Source organism: Suricata suricatta, chromosome 4, assembly GCF_006229205.1.
Source record: "Suricata suricatta isolate VVHF042 chromosome 4, meerkat_22Aug2017_6uvM2_HiC, whole genome shotgun sequence".
NCBI lineage: Eukaryota > Metazoa > Chordata > Mammalia > Carnivora > Herpestidae > Suricata > Suricata suricatta.
In genome coordinates this window covers 134,384,866-134,401,679 of record NC_043703.1, presented here as the reverse complement: position 1 = coordinate 134,401,679, position 16,814 = coordinate 134,384,866, and the positions used below count along the sequence as shown (strand labels likewise).

At 36.5% G+C, this 16,814-nt stretch overlaps 1 protein-coding gene across 1 annotated transcript in view; it reads right to left on the bottom strand.

The window, feature by feature from the left end:
- MAP4K3 (mitogen-activated protein kinase kinase kinase kinase 3) overlaps positions 1 to 16,814 on the bottom strand; it is a 192,940-nt gene that overhangs the window by 22,428 nt on the left and 153,698 nt on the right. Inside the window, exons 22-29 of the mRNA XM_029938550.1 lie at positions 15,314 to 15,356; positions 13,552 to 13,711; positions 12,391 to 12,500; positions 8,762 to 8,803; positions 7,075 to 7,159; positions 5,259 to 5,338; positions 4,111 to 4,171; positions 3,709 to 3,826 (exon numbers count right to left, since the gene is read on the bottom strand). Of these exons, the coding sequence (XP_029794410.1) occupies positions 3,709 to 3,826; positions 4,111 to 4,171; positions 5,259 to 5,338; positions 7,075 to 7,159; positions 8,762 to 8,803; positions 12,391 to 12,500; positions 13,552 to 13,711; positions 15,314 to 15,356 (699 nt within the window). The remainder of the gene's footprint in view (positions 1 to 3,708; positions 3,827 to 4,110; positions 4,172 to 5,258; positions 5,339 to 7,074; positions 7,160 to 8,761; positions 8,804 to 12,390; positions 12,501 to 13,551; positions 13,712 to 15,313; positions 15,357 to 16,814) is intronic.

The following is a 16,814-nucleotide window of genomic DNA, read 5'->3' as shown; positions in this document are numbered from 1 at the left end:
CTCTACTAAGGAAGAGTGAGATACAGATTTTCTGTTAAGGTCTTTGATGTTTCTGCAAACAGGTGATTCAAACAATATGTAAATATCCATTTAGAATTGATTTTTAAAACTACAATTAAAAAATACACATGAACTCAAATGACTTTTATAATGACAGTTAATATAACAGACTGCTAATGCACCAGGTTTTGCAAGCCTCAAATTGTACTTCTCCATTTCTGTACACATAAACGTTTTATATGTGTAAATGTGCCACATTAGAGGTCCCTGCTCTGCACATCTTTTAAAAAAACAAAACAGATTTGTGCTTTGCAGGTAACAGAATTGTAGAGCACGTATATGAGGCTCAATGCCATTCCAAACAAGCTCCGAATAATCTTTTTTTTTTTAATGTTCATTTTTACTTATTTTGAGAGAGAGAAGGGCTGAGGAAGAGGGAGAGAGAGAATCCCAAAGAGGCCCTGCTACTAGCATGAGGCCTGCTGTGGGGTTGACTCACAAACTGTGAGATCATGACCTGGGCAGAAATCAATGTGGATGCTTAACCAACTGAGCCACCCAGGCGCCCAAAGCTCAGAATCATCTAGATGGACGTTCTTGCCACTGTACCAGCACACTGGCAGCTGGGTAGTAACCAAGCATGTAATGCTGAGGTACTGTAATTTCAGCTTTTAATATATTTTACACGCTGATATTATTAAAATCTATAGTAATTATTGCTAACATTTACTGAGATCTTACTGTTTACCATGAATTTCACATGTTCTGCATCAGTCCCTCTGATAATGCCAGGAGACAGGTCATAGTATAGAAATCTGAGGGTTAGGGGGTGCACTCAGCACAGAGCCTACTTATAAGATTTTTTCTCCCCCACCTATGCTTGTGTGCTCTCTCTCTTTAAAAAAAAAAAAAAGGAAAGGAAATCTGAGGGTTAGATTTAGTAATTTCCTCAAGGCCATACAGTTGGCAATTCAGGAAGAACTCTAATGCAGTGTCTTAGTCTAACTGTAGTGTTCGTAGTAATTCAACTTTGAAAACAAATCTACTTTTCTTTTATGATTCTGGATCAGTTTAACTAAAGAGTATTCTGAGTTTGCAGGGTGAGTTGTTAAAATCTGTCACCACTCATAAGTACTTTATCCGTGTGATACAGAATTTTGTTGATACTATGGTACCTAAACAGTGACACAGAAATTAGTCAGATACTGAGGCACTAAATGACTACAGTGATAATCTAGAATATCTTGATTCAAATTCTGGGTTACAGCACCTATTGTTCCTCTTGACTGAGTTTACACTGGGAAGAATTTTACATTCCAATTCATAAATTACATTAAGAATTATAAAAATACCCTTTCATATGCTGGAATTTCATGCAGCTTAAATAAAACAAAAATTTCACACACCCTTTAAGTAAGTAAACTGCTTGAACCAAAGTGCTTTTTAGAGTTTAAAAAATCTGAATCAAGCTCTTGATAGAGTTCCACTGCAACCAACTTACTGTTCCTCGTCCATACTTGTGAACTTGTCCCCTGGCCCCCAAAGTTAACTTGGGGGTTAAGTTACTGAATCTGCTAACATTCAGGAGGATTACTTGGCTGCAAGGTTCTGAGAGATTATAAGGAATACTACACAGTCAAGACAAAATCGACTAGGAAGTACAGCTTAGAAGTTAACGATAATGAAATGATTCAAAACTGAGTTGTGAGCAGCACATGGAAATGTTATAAAAACTCATAATTTTCTACAGTGATCTATATATAGACTTACCTTAATTTTAGTCATGATTTTACAACAAGGCAACAGAATTTATTTACCAGCACCCAATTAACTGGAATTCTGTGAACCAACATTCTCAATGTGTTTAATGTGAGATATTTTAGGGTACAGTACAGACACAGTTCAACTTACCATGCCTAGTAATGATAATAGGACTATTTTTTAAGAGCCTAATTTGTGCCAGAAATCATGGTAGATACTTCTCATACATAATTTATCATTTTTAAAACAACTCTGCAAGACAGGTCTACTGGTTCCATTTTACAGATGAATACCCCGAGGGGTTGTGTAATGTATTCTAGGTCTCAAATCTACTGAGTGGACAATGTAGGATTTAGATTGAAGTCTAGCTGGATTCTAAAAATTACGCTTAACAGAAGCAGCTTTACCATGCAATATAATGAGAACCTGCATTTATGATGAGAACCACAACACATTATAAGATGCCCAAAAGAAGTTTAATTTGTGCTTACTTTACGGCAGAAGAATGAGTACTGATATATATAAAATTTTATCCTGTAAAAAAGGTTTTCAGATTTTTTCGCCAGTAAATGAGAGAATTAAGAGTAGATTTTACAATGACTGGTTTCTAGGTAACAAGCTGAAGGAAGTGGGAACGACACATTGGTCAGTGTTACCAGCACTAAAGACTATAAAAAGACTACATGAAATAAAAGCCTTGGGGTCAAGTACTCTTCCTCTATGGAAATTCCTCAAAGGAAGAGGTAATACGTTATTCGATTTTGTTTCGGCTGTAGACTAGGAAACTTTCCGCACATCTTGTATAGTCAGTAAAATTTTAAGAATTGAACACAGCTACAAATAAGCTACAAAGGTTTCTACTCTGACAAAATGATACAGAAAAAGTGAATGTATTAAAGTTTATGTGCTTTACATTCCGGCGCGCCTGTATATTTTAAGGCTTGGTGGCCGGTTTCCATGCCAAGAGGAATTTAGGATTATCAAGTCAGAAGGCTGGAGGGAGATGTGCTGTTAAGGAGTCCGAAAATCCGTAGGACCAAGTGGCAGCTGAGAGGAAAGGAGAGGCAGACGGACTCTATGTGAAGAACCCCCGATCCCATTCTTGGGGTAGTTCTTGCCTCTAGCCCAACTGTAGATACTGTAGTAGAAGTATAACAAATCGAGTTCATAGTTGTGACTCTGAGTCAGCGTGAAAAGGTCCAATTAAACTCAATGTAATGTATTTTAAGACAGAAAAGCATGCAGTATGATTTTTAAATGGTTTTCATCAAAAAAGTTAATTTTTAAAAAAATCTTTTGCACAAAGAAGCAAATTTCAGCTGTAGTTATAAACTCAGCAATTGAGAACAGCTTTTCAAAATACCTGAAAGCTAACATTGCACATTAGTTGCTTTACAAGTGATATGATACAGGAAGCATGGCTGTAGTATAATGTTTTTGTAAAATAAGATTTATAGCAGACTCAGAAGACCTTTTAGTCAACAAATGAAGTACAATAATAAGCAAAGGAAAAGAGAACATAATGAAAAATCTCTGAAAGCAGAAAAGCAAAAGCCCTCAATTCCTAAGTAATTATCTTTGAATGTAAAAACCTTAATTTAATAAATCATTTTGATTTTCTCAGTTTAGAAACTGGACTTTGAGATAAATTCATGTTATTCAAATTAACACAAATATGTCCAAACCACTAGACATGATGAAAAATTACTGGCAAGTTACAGGAAAAAAAATTAGTTTTATAATGTATACAATACTAAGTAGCAATTAGTTTTAAATTTCTAGAGGTGCCGCTCAGTTCTTGTGAAAATCTATTACCTCTCACAATTTTTTCATTACACATGATTTCTACTAACCCAAACTGAGTGCTTTTTCAATTTCTGCAGTGTAACTATTATTTAGAATCAACATATAATCTGTACGGCTGAAACCTTATCAAGCACACCGTACCTCGGCAGGATTCGGTCAGGGAGTTTGTGTGCTGGGATAGCAACAGGTAACTTCTGCATCTGTCTTGCGTAATCAAAAAGCCCTGGTAAATTATGGGAATAAAGCTGAGAAGCTTTACCTGTAAAAAAAAAAAAAACACACACACACACACACAATATAAAGGATAACAACATAAACAGGAACAAGTGTAAGGTATCAAAAAACTAGGGCCCCTGGGTGGCTCGGTGGGTCAAGGGTCTGACTCTCGGTTTCAGCTCAGCCTAGGAGTTTGAGCCCCACATTGGGTGTTCCACTTCCTTCAGATTCTCCCTCTGCCTCTGCCCCTCCCTGGCTCCCACCCTCTCTCTCTCAAAATAAATAAACTTAAAAATAAAAAATAAAAATAAAAATGCAAAGACTTACCAGATATTGATAGTAAGCAGTTGTTCATTACATATAACCATGTACACCTTCGAGGGAATAGCTGATAAAAAAAAAAGTGCGAAGTTTATAAAAGATAATAGGTAAAATACTTCGATCATGTGTCCGTGTTGAACTGGACATTCAATTGGCCAATTCTAGGTCTTTCATCATTCTCTAGAGCTAGCGTCTCTCCACAGGGGGAAAGCCGGCGGGAGGGGCAATGTGGTCAAGCAGTTTAGGACATGAGTTCTGGAGCCAGCCGGCCTGGGTCATGTCCCAGTTCATCCACTCAGGCGCTGTGGGACCTCTCACAGTTACTAATCCCTCCTGTGCCTCAGATTTCTCATCTGAAACACAACTCAGAATGGTATCTGAGGGTTGTGAAGATTAAACAAGTTACCATGTAAAGCATTTAAAAACAGTATCTGGCGCACAGTAAGTTTTATACAGGTATTAGCTACTAATATCGCCATCATCGTTTCTGCAGGTTGTTTAGCACTGCTGGCCTCTGGGTACTAAACATCAAAAGCTCCCCCTAGTCACTGTGACAACATCCCCACACAATTCCAAACACATTTTTTCCTTTCAGCCCCAACTCAACATTTCCTGGCCCTCTGATCAAAATCTCTAGGGTCAACTGTCACCATGCTGCCAACAGTTCTATACAGATCAGGGCACAAGCACGGAACACAAAGCCCTGCCTCTCCTCCTCCTTCCACTTACTGTTACTATTCTGCGCTCACTCTATACTTGAGTCAGACTGGCTGCTCATGGCGGCCCATCCTGGCCACTCCGCTGCACCACTCCATGCCTTCACATTTACCCTGTCTGTCTGGCTGGGAACCTTCGACTATCGCCATTTATGGTCTCTTCTCAGCTCCCCACAGGAGGTGCTCGTGACATGTGCTCACTCCGAGTGTGACACCTAACCTGAGTGTCGCAGCTACTGCCATGCCTCTATTACACTCGTGAGGTTCCAAAGGGTAAGGGCAAGTCCCGTGAACACATCCTCAGTACCTGATAAATACAATATGCTTGGAGCTTTTATGGATAAAAACATAAAAAGAGGCAGAAAAATCACAAAACTGAAACTTCTTTATCTAGTATGTATATATAACTTTAAAAAAGGAAAATATAAAATAATGTACCTGTTCCATTGATGTTTCATGAAGTTCATTAAGATTCAAAGTATAAATTCCCTCTTCAGCACCAAATATCAAGTACTGATCTGAAATGACAAAAGTACTTCACCAGTTTTGATAGAAAAAATACTTTCAAAAAGGATTTATATAGCCTAAGATTATGTACATATGTATTATACCCTGAAAAAAATTACTGTGATTGATAAGCTATATCTATCTATCTATATGTTTATTTTTTAGAGAGAGAGAGAGAGAGAGAGAGAGAGACAGACAGACAGACAGAATGCTAGTGGGAGAGGAGCACAGAGAGAGGGAGACAGAATCTGAAGCAGGCTCAAAGCTCCGAGCTGTCAGCACAGAGCCTGAAACAAGGCTTGAACTCAGAAACTGCGAGACCATGACCTGAGCTGAAGTTGGACACTTAACCGACTGAGCCACCCAAGCACCCCTAAGCAATAAATATATTTTAATACAAATAAGTGGCTAAACACTCTACCTTAATGAACTGAGTTATATGTAAATGCAAGGCTCAAAGCAGTGAGGAAAATTTTTATGTAAAAGAAGTTCTGAAGGCTGGAATGCTAGGGTCCCTCACTCATCAGAGGGTGCTGAGACTGGCAGAGAATCTACAGCTCATTTTTTAAAAATTCTTTTAAGAGAGAATCTTACATAATTGATGTACAGTATGTAAAGAAAAACTGATACAGATTCAAAACATTTTTGCAGATGGGCTACAATTCATGTAAGAAATAACATCAAAAAAACAGGAGCTGGCTACTGCCTATTTAAAAAACTGATTAAAAGTTGGATACCTGGATAGGGTACTCAATTATCGTCTAGAAGATCTTAGTTTAGCCATGGTCCTGTCTGATCTGCTTTTGACAACATTTAGTCAGAACTAGTCCAGACTAAACTGAAGTATGCTGAGAAGTTAGAAGGCCAAGAGTAGTGTTATGCTGACCAGTATCTAGGATTAGTACCGGCAGATTAAAGACAGAGTTTTGTAGTCCAATAATATAATCTCATTGGGTTCGAACTGCACCTTCCCTCTGACTGGTGATGAGCCTTTCTGCATGTTTTTTTCTCGACCTGTGAAACACAAGTTCCTACTTGGATTTCTAAAAGATTCAGTAAGAAGACGCGCGTGTGTGTGCGCTTATGCAGATCTCATATACACACATACATTAAGATACAGATATGTAGTGAGACAATGCAGGCAGTCTCTGGCCAGTGACTAATGGCAATGATTCTTATCATGATCGCCCTAAGGTGGAGAGATCCTCTGAAGTGGCCACCACATCCCGGGCGCTGTGTAGCTAAACTCCTTTAACAACAGTCGTGTCTGAAACAGTCAAAGTGGAAAAACTTTTGTGGAGAAAATTAGGGTGGCAGAGAGTATATGGTTTTGCTATATTAAGGGGACAGCACAGTGAAATTTTAGTGTCACGGGTCACCTCAAGCACGGCTATAAGACAGTGCTTAATTTTTCTTTTTTAATTTTAACAAAATATTTTTCAGAAATCTATTCAGAACAGGGTGAAAAAAATACTTTCATGGCTTCAGTTCAAAAAACAATTAGGAAGGGGGCTGCTTGAGTGGCTTAGTAGTTAATTGTCTGACTTTGGCTCAGGTCACGGTCTCACGGTCCACGAGTTTGAGCCCTGCATCAGGGTCTGTGCTGACAGTCCAGAGCTGGGAGCCTGCTTTAGATTCTACATCTCCCTCTCTATGCCCCTCCCCTGACTCATGTCCTCTCTCTCAAAAGTAAACATTGAAAAAAAAAAAAAAAACCCAGATAACAGATAAAAACATATAGTACTACCTCTTGTATCTGGGTTTATCCATGATGTTGCACAGTGAATTTTCAAGGGACATCCATTAAAAACCTTTGAAAAGCAGGCACCCATCTGGAAAAATAAAGAACAACCAAGTAATAAGATACTCCCTGCTAAGAAGGAAAATATAACTGTTACAAAGGGGAACCCTTTTCTTATTTTACTTTATTTATTGAATCATTGAAATGTTATTAATAATAAATAAATGTTAAATAATCTTATTAATACTAAAATGTTATTAATCATTGAATTTAATACTTCAACATGAAAGCGGTATGGCTGATTACAAATGCATATATGCTCTTTAAAACATCCAGACCCATTCTTTATTTAAAAAACTGAGCAATGTGATTATTTTCCCTGGATGGAATCAATAAAAAGCTTTATTTTTTTTTTGTTAATATTTATTAAGCCCATTTACAAGTCTTTCATATAATAAATACCTTATAAGGAAACACAGTATCATTCATTTGGACTTTTTTCTTATCTTCAAAGAATAAAATGTTAATTTTGAAATTATTGTTCAGGTTAGAATAAGTAAATACAAGAAAGCTTATTCATTTAATCACTTTTACTAGCAACAACTTGGAGGGGGAAGAACACAAAAGTATTTGATGAAGAGAAGAGCACTGTGTATCATTTTATAGTTGGGAGTGTTTTCTTCACAAATATGGAGATGATACCCAGAGACACACACCACTGTAGCTGATTATCGTGGATTAAAAATATTAACATAAAAATAATCAAAATAATAAATCCTAAGATTTCCTTTTCCTCACAGAAACCTACCAACAAATATCTTAGAGAGTTTAGTACCAAATGACAACAAGGTGGTAGAAGACCTACAGGCCTGTTTTTACGGTGTAGGGCAGAAACTGTATCATTTAACTCATGCTGGTAACTATGCTTTAAGACAGCTGCCAAAACTCTTATGTGGAGGTGCTGCCTAACCCCTAAAAATCCAAATGACAAAATGAGATGCCAAACAACCAAAGCACACCCAAGTGTACGCTGGTCTGTGCAGTCAGCCGCCTGGCTTCCCAGTCAGGGCTCCTCCCCATCAGCCGTGCACCTGACACAAGGGTCCTCTCCTGCAGCCACAGGCCATCCCATCACATCCTGTATGTGCCTCTGCCAGACTGGGAGCCCGCCACTCTCAAAACAGTTACAAGATAAGGCATACATATGTAGATCTTTATACTGATTTGTAAAAAGACTAAAAAACAAGAAACTAAATGGCTAAAAAGCAGAGTTGAGAGGTTACAGACTAGAAACTCTGTGGACACTTAAATTAGTGTCACATATGTTTCAGATTAAAGACTGGCAGCGGCAAAAATGTAGTTCTATCAATACTGGCACCCAATTACACTGAACTAATATAATTTTCATCCTCAAACAGCATGGTCTAACAAAAAAACTAAAAAACAAAACCATGACAATTTGCCTTTTCTACATTTCTTCAAGAATATCTGCAAAGAAGATATTAACAAATTTTGGAATAAAGGAGCTTTAAAATGTAGAAATTAATATTTAAATTAGCAACCTTATAGTTTTTTAAATACTAATAATGGAGATTCCTTCAAATAGGTACAAGTCTAACCAAGGGTATACAGTCAAGCAACCATCAGTCATTGTATTTAGGCTGAAAACAACTTATTTGATGTTTGTACTTACATGCACTTTAGGTGTTGGGGGTAGACCGTTACTAATAGGCTTCTGGAAAAAGAATACATATGTGCATGAATATACTTCTTTTGTTGCTGTTTGGTATAGTAATACTGTATTTCAAACATATGTATTGAAATAAAATACATGAGCATGCTCTCTTTGTAAAAGGACACAACACAGATAAGGTTAAAGTCCCCTATAATCCTTCCACAGTCCACTTAGTTCTGGTACCTGCACCCTCTCCAAAAAAGCCCGTTTAGTGTGCCCCTTCCAAACCTCTTTCTAGGCAACTATATGTACTCACGTATTTGTGTATCTTTCCAGGCCACCTTTCTATATATTTATATATGTGTCCCCATAGAAAACATTGTTTTGGTGTGTGTTTTAGAACATAGTTAATGCACTGTTTTATCAACCTGTCCTTTGCCTTAATGTTGGGTCTTGGACAGATCTTTGTATCAGTCCACATAGATCTGGTTCATTTAACTGTAGCACAGTATGAATATAACATACTTTATTCAGCTATTCCCTAATTATTATTGGATATTTAAGTTACTTTCCCTTTTCTACTATAATAACAACACAGAAATGCTCACTCTTGTATATACCTTACTAGGCAATGTGTGAATGACTGTTTTAGGGTGTGCTGCGAGAAGAGAAACCACTGGAATACAAAGTCTGTACCTTCCACATGTTAGTGGAGCCTGACCACCAAGCTGTCTGTCTGAGTGCCCACTTCACATCACACCCGTCAGCAGTGTGGGTGAGCCCTGGCTCCTTTGGTCTCACAGACATTTAATGTTATCAAACTGATCAGTAAAAACTGTTTTCTCCTTAATTTGCATGCCTCTGATTGCTAGGAAGATTGAGAATATTTTTAAAAAAGCTTACTGCCTATCTGTTTTTCTCATCTATAAACTTTTTCATTTTTTTCCCTGAGTTATCTTTTTCTTATCTATTTGTTGGGAGTTCTTTACATATTCCAGATTTGAATACTTTATCCATTAAATATATTACAAATGTTTTGTCCTAGTCTGTAGACTATCTTAACCTTGTTTATCATGGCAGTTGAAGTTTTACATTTTGATGGATTCATATATATCAATCATTGGTCAGAGTATACTGATAATTATAAGGAGTGTAAAAACATGCTCAAAAGGGGCGCCTGGGTGGCTAAGTCAGTTGAGCACTCAACTCTTGTTTTTGGTCATGACTCCAGGGTCATGGGACTGAGTCCCATATTGGGCTCCACACTGAGTGTGGAGCCTGCTTGAGATTCTGTCTCTCTCACTCTGTCCCTCTCCCCAACTCACGCACGCACTCTCTAAAGTAAAAAAAAAACAAAAAAACAAAAAAACCCCAACTCAATAATACCAGATATTTTTCCAAAGGGCTACATGCCTGGGATTTTTTATTTGTACCCCTGCCTTTCAGAGAGATTATACTTAAAGATAAATTTTATGAAAGCCTGGATTTCTTTGGAGGTTAATCTTACTAACATTTTAAGGAATGGCATCTTAATTTTTCTCAGGCTAAGTCAAAATTATTTAACTGATGTGACAAAAATTAATTGATTTCATATACCTGATACAAATGAAATAGTCTATGTAGTTTTACTTCTGTAACTCTCAGACACTTCTGAAATTAAAACTATTTGAAATTCTACTTTGTAGATAGGTGTATGAAAATGTATAGCCTATTACTGCTACCAATTTGTGGTAATTTTTTTTCATTTTGCAAATAATTTATGTACTTGGTTTTATATTTATGTTCTAAAATTACCTTAGACCATCTAGTTAAGCACAATATTATTTAAAGTTTATTTATTTATTTTGAAAGAGTGTGCACAGAAGTGTGTGAATGAGCAGGGAAGGGGTGGGGGGAGTGGTGGTGGAAAGAACCCCAAGTAGACTCCACCAGTCATCAGAGAGGGCAACCCAGGGTTCAGTCCCACAAACTGTGAGATCATGACCTGAGCCAAAAAGAGTTAGGTGCTTAACTGACTGAGTCACCCAGATGTCTTGCAAAAAATACATTTTAAGTTAGGGAGCTATGAATGTTGCAACTGTCAGATTTCCATGGAGTATGGGCAGAATTGCTGTAAATAATTTCAAGCTGCAGAAACTGTAATCATGTTTCAATGTATCATGGATACTGCTTATCCTATTATACAGTCAGCGACACATTTCAGAATCACTGTTAGTGTCACTACTACAGTACAGTAGTTCCTGATCATAATGAAATAAGGTAACAGAACGAATTACAAATGCACACACTAAAAAATGTATACATCTCTCAAAGGTTCTCATGCTGCACCTTAGAGTCATTAAGCTGTGTTTCTGTACTACTGCATTAACAGTGCTGCTAAAATATAAACTGATGAACGCAAAAAGTCCCTGCTCTGTTGGAAAACATAAAAACCCATTGCTAAAGAACCCTTGATGCTTCTGTTAATCACAGTCTACTTAAGCTTCACAAATTATAATGGATAATCCTAGTTAAATGCTTTAACTAAATATAAAAAGGGCATGTCCTATTATATCATGAAATCTTAAGAAAACAGAAGTACAAAAGTTTCTAACAATGTGCTTCCTGCCTAAAACCAAAGGTTTATACACATAATATTTTAAATGTACAAAAATGTCTATAAAAGCAACTATTAGTATACACAAAACTTTTATTTTTTTTTATGATCTGAGAGAGTGTGCATTCACATGTGGGGGGAGGGGGAAGAGAGAGAGACAGAGAATCTCAAGCAAGCTCCGTGCTCAGTGGGAAGCCGTGCGGGGCTGGATCCCACCACCCTGGGATCATGACCTGATCCAAAAATCAAGCTCAACCTATCCGAACACTTATGTGCCCCAATGCACAATAAAAACAACAACAACAACAAAAATACGATCTCATCTTATGATCTCATTGTCATCTGCTGAATTGGGTATTTTAAGGATTTTTTTTATTGTTTTAAGTTCTTTGCTGATAGACAGATGTCTTCTGATGATCCAGAGGAAATTCTTTACAAATGTAAAAAAAATTTTAATATCCTAATAAATACTATTTATGTTTTAACAGTTATGTCACAGCGTTTTATCCTACGTTTGTAACAGGAATAGTTACTGAGGTAAGTTCATCTTTTCTAAAGTGATTATTTTATATCCACCAGAAAATAATTTTAATTTTTCCTCCTTGTTAGGTATTTTCTTTGAGTAACAGCAATACCATGAATTATCTACAGTTAAAAATTTGTCTTGAATAAAGTTCTAGCTTTCCTTATCAATGTCCATGTCCTTCTTTCCATAACTTTTCGAGACTGCATAGGAAACTTTTTAAGAATCTCATCAATGAGAATAATAGTTACCTGTATGCTGAAGGTCAGTTAAAATATATTATTTAAAAAAATGGCCTACATAATTTGAATAGCAAAAAGCCATCATTCAAGTTTGCCACAGCAAAATTATGTTTTTTGAGATTTAAGCAATTATAATTAATATATTAAAATACCAATATACTAAATGTAAAATATATAATCGCTATAGTTTAATTACAATAAAACTTAACAATGAAAAAGAAAACAAATACAATTATATTATTAAGTATTATTATATATTAGGAATATTATAAATATAAATACCTACTGGTACATCTTTCTTTTCTTTCCTTGAAGGGTTTGTGCCTCTATGTTCATTCTGTTGTTGATATAATGAACCATCTCGTTCACCATTTAACTGGAAGCTCATTCCATTTCCTTCAGTCAGATGTTTAAATATAGTTAAAAAGGATTAATTTTCATATAAACTTTCAGAAAATTATCAAGTAGAAAAGAAAAATACGATTTCTCAGATGGTTTCTGCCTTCATTTCTGATCACCCAATCAGAAATATTTAGTACTATGGAAAAAAAGTCTGATACCTATGGTTCTACTTCTATTTCTATTTTTTTCATTTAGACAAATTAAAAAAATTTTTTTAATGTTTTTAATTTATTTCTGAGAGACAGAGCATGAGCAGGGGAGGGGCAGAGAGAGAGGGAGACACAGAATCTGAAGCTGGCTCCAGGCTCTGAGCTGTCAGCACAGAGCCTGATGTGGGGCTCGAACCCATGAACTGTGAGATCATGACTTGAGCAGAATGAAGTTGGCCGCTTAACCAACTGAGCCACCCAGGTGCCCCTCATATAGACAAATAAAAATCAGGTTATATCTAAGCACATATATTTATGTAAAAAAACAAATACTGAACATTTAACTACTTTCAGGAAAGGACAATTTACAATATCCAGGAAATTTTAGTTGCTTTTTAATTGTTTCTTCTGCATAATACACAAGAATATAGTAATAAAGCAGCATCTCCTAGTATTAATTTGGAGACAAATACTTAGCAATAGTGACAATCATTTTTCTAAAAATGATAATATGAAATAAAAGGAGTTAGACAAAGTACTCTCTTTTTTTTCCAACACACAAGTAAGCCTACAACCGAGACACACTGTCCTTGTTTGTTCAGTGGCTTCTATTGCCACACTGAGATGAACTGAGCGTTTACCATTCTCCAGGAAAGAAGGCTAGATACGAAATGAGAAACCAGGACATTTAATACCAGAATGGGTCACGGGAATCCTGTCATATGAACACTCCAAACTAGGTGGCAGAAAAGCAGAAACCATCCCTACAGTGAACGCCTTTCTTCTCCTCTCCCTCAGAGGAATTTCAAATACTCTTAAAAGAAAGACACCCTCCATTTTCTTCACAGTACGAAAACCTGGTAACATTCTTAGGCTGCCCTCCCTCCCGTCATTACCTAAAGCAACTGGCTTCTGTGGAGGTAATCTGGGAGGGGGTGGTCTCGGTGGGACTTGGGTTGGCTTTGCCGGGCTCTCTGACGTGGGACATCTCTTGATGGTTCCTTGATTGTCATCCTCAGCAGAGTGCGTTTCCTGTGGTATGAATATGGACTTAGGCTGAAATAATACAGAAACGGAGACCAAGGATTAAACACGAACTTACTTGTTTCATTTAAAAAGAAAAATATTAAACATTTTTCCTGAAGTAAATACTAGTCTATATCAGAGGCTTCTGAACTGTGTTTACTAGCTGAGCTTTAAGGTTATTCAACTATCTGGTTCATATTATCTTAATACATATCCTAAAAATGTACAACAACATAGTTTTCTCAGGAAAAACAAGTGGCCCCTTTCTATTAACTCCTTCACAAGCCTTCTTATCTAGACCTGCTAAAAAAAATAGTCTGCTCTTTCTGATCTCCAATTTGAATGAGTCTCTTTTTATTTTAAACATTCAGACTAATCAAATTTCAGTTCTTTACAAGACTAACCTGTCTCTCTTAGATGACTCAATATCTTTTATGTTAATGCTTAATCTTTCAGACTGGGGCAGGAGAAGAGAGCAATTAAAATTTTATCATACTGGAAAAGACTAACACAGCAATATGGAATGGCTAAGACTCTTCCTGTGCAGACAGTGGGAAAAGCCCAGTCAGCTGAAGGTTTGGAGGCTTTATAAATTCTTCATGTGTTCCTGACTAGAAAGATTGCTCACACTTATGGTTTTGAAATTCTAACGTAAAACTAAATAAGCAAATACAGTATTATTTACTTGTGTGAATCATAATTTTTTTTAAGTATAAAATGAAACAAAATATAGTAATACATTAGACACCAAGACTGGTCAGACTCCAATTCTCATTTATAAACCCTGATTTCAAACCTTGTAACAGTTCATTTTATAAACAGTTCATTTTATAAATAAAATTTCCTGTGCATATAAACTTGTAAGTTTATATTAGTATTACCTATGTTAATTCATTTTGCCTTCAAAAAACCCATCAGTGAAAAGGATTTTACCATTTTACAATGTTTCTGACAAAACACTGTTGCTAAAAACTTTTGAAAATTACTGTCTTATTCTGTATTTTTTTAAATGTTTTTATTTATTTTTGAGAGAGAGAGGGAGATAGCATGAGCAGGGGAGTGTCAGAGAGAGAGGGAGACACAGAATCCAAAGACAGGCTCCAGACTCTGAGCTAGCTGTCAGCACAGAGCCCAACGTGGGGGCTCGAACCCACGAACTGTGAGATCATGACCTGAGCTGAAGCCGGATGCTTAACCGACTGAGCCACCAAGGCGCCCATTATTCTGTATTTTTCAAGTAAAAGTACTTTCTGATAATTAAATATCTATGATGATAAATCACTATCTGTTACCTATTCTTAGGAATCATTTATTAGTAGATCATAGTTTCTGAACGATAAAATCTTACAAAAATGTGAGATTTCTAGCCAGGTGCAATTATTTAATGGTCTTCATGTACGAAATTCTAGAACTTATTATTTAGAATAAATACTAAACAACAAGTTGGATAATTAAAAAAAGACAACCAAAATTAATCACAATCCACTATCATGGTTAATAACTTCATGTTTTTTTTGTGGATCTCAAGTGCCAATAAGCTACAGAGTTACTATTAATACAGTACTAATGGACAGGACAATCACACACACCCGCACCCACACATAATTCACACTGAAAAACCAAACTGCTTACCTTTGGTGGCAAAGGAGGTGGGACTTTTGCTTTCATGGTTGAACTATAAAAACGTAAAAGTTTAGAATCAGAATTGAATTATTACTCAAGTATAATTTATTTTTCAAAGATATGGAAGAAAATTTACATAAACAAGTTCTCTTTTCTGAGATTATGAGTGTTTTCCAAAAACGTTCTGTACAATGTTCAAGTTAAGCTGAATGAAGTTTTATTCAGAAGTAATTAAGTAAATATGCTTTCTTGGTTTCAAATTAAAATAGGAAAAGAGAACTACAATTCCAGTTTACAGCAATTGAATAAAAACATAACTAGTTAGGGAAAAAATAGCAAAATGACATAGTATAAAAGTATATCACAATGTAAGTTTCATTTTTATTACTGTTAGACATAAAATATCTCTGATAAAATTCATCAAAACATACATTCTCTATAAAATTTTAAGCAGAATTTATCTGACTGAAGCTAAGATTCATTACAATTCAGAATTGGAGTTTTTGATGTACAAAAAATTAAAAGATGGAACCATAAACTCTCAGATGAGGAAAAGAGAGGTCTGGAGAGGTTAAGTGACCTGATTCAAGGTCAACGAGTACTGAGACAGAAAAGAAAACCTCTGCCTTCATGCCTCCAACTGCTAGTCAGGTACCTGTCACCCTACCATGAAACTGTACCTTTCTTTAAAGAAAATAAAATAATCTAAAAAAAACCTAAGCATCAATGCTTACGTAAATGAAAACATTCCCATGTATCTGATCCAACAGGACTTTAGAAGGAGAGAAGAGAGATCTCTCCTTCACACACTCTCTCTCTATATACACACCAAGAAAAGGCCATCCAAGGACAAAACAAGAAGGCAGTTGTCTACAAGTCAGGCCCCCACCAGGAACAGAATAGAGCTGTGACAAATTTGTTACTCATGTCACTCAGTCAGTGGTCCTCTGTAATGGCAGCCCAAGCTAAGACACACCATGGTACCAAGGAGTGGAATACTGCTACAACAAATATCCCAAACGTGGAAGAAGCTTTGCTTTTTTTTTTTTTTTAGATTTTTTTTTTTGTTTGTTTATTTATTTTGAGAGGGAGGGAGAGAGCGTACAGGAGAGAAGCAGAGAGAGAGAGGAAGAGAGAGAGAATCCCAAGCAGGCTCCATGTTGTCAGCGCAGACATGCAGGGCTTGATCCTATGAACAGTGGAATCATGACCTGAGCTAGGATCAAGAGCTGGATGCTCAGGACAGCTGGGTGGTTCAGTCGGTTAAGCATCTGGCTTAGGCTCAGGTCATGATCTCATGGTTTGTGGGTTCGAGCCCCATGTTGAGCTCTGTGCTGACAGCTAGCTCAGAGTCTGGAGCCTGCTTCAGATTCTGTGTCTCCCTCTCTTTCTGATCCTCCCCTACTCATGCTGTCTCTGTCTTTCAAAAATAAATAAAAAACAGAAAAATAATTTTTAAAAAAAGTCGGGTGCTCAACTGACTGAGCCAACCATGCACCCCTATGCAAGC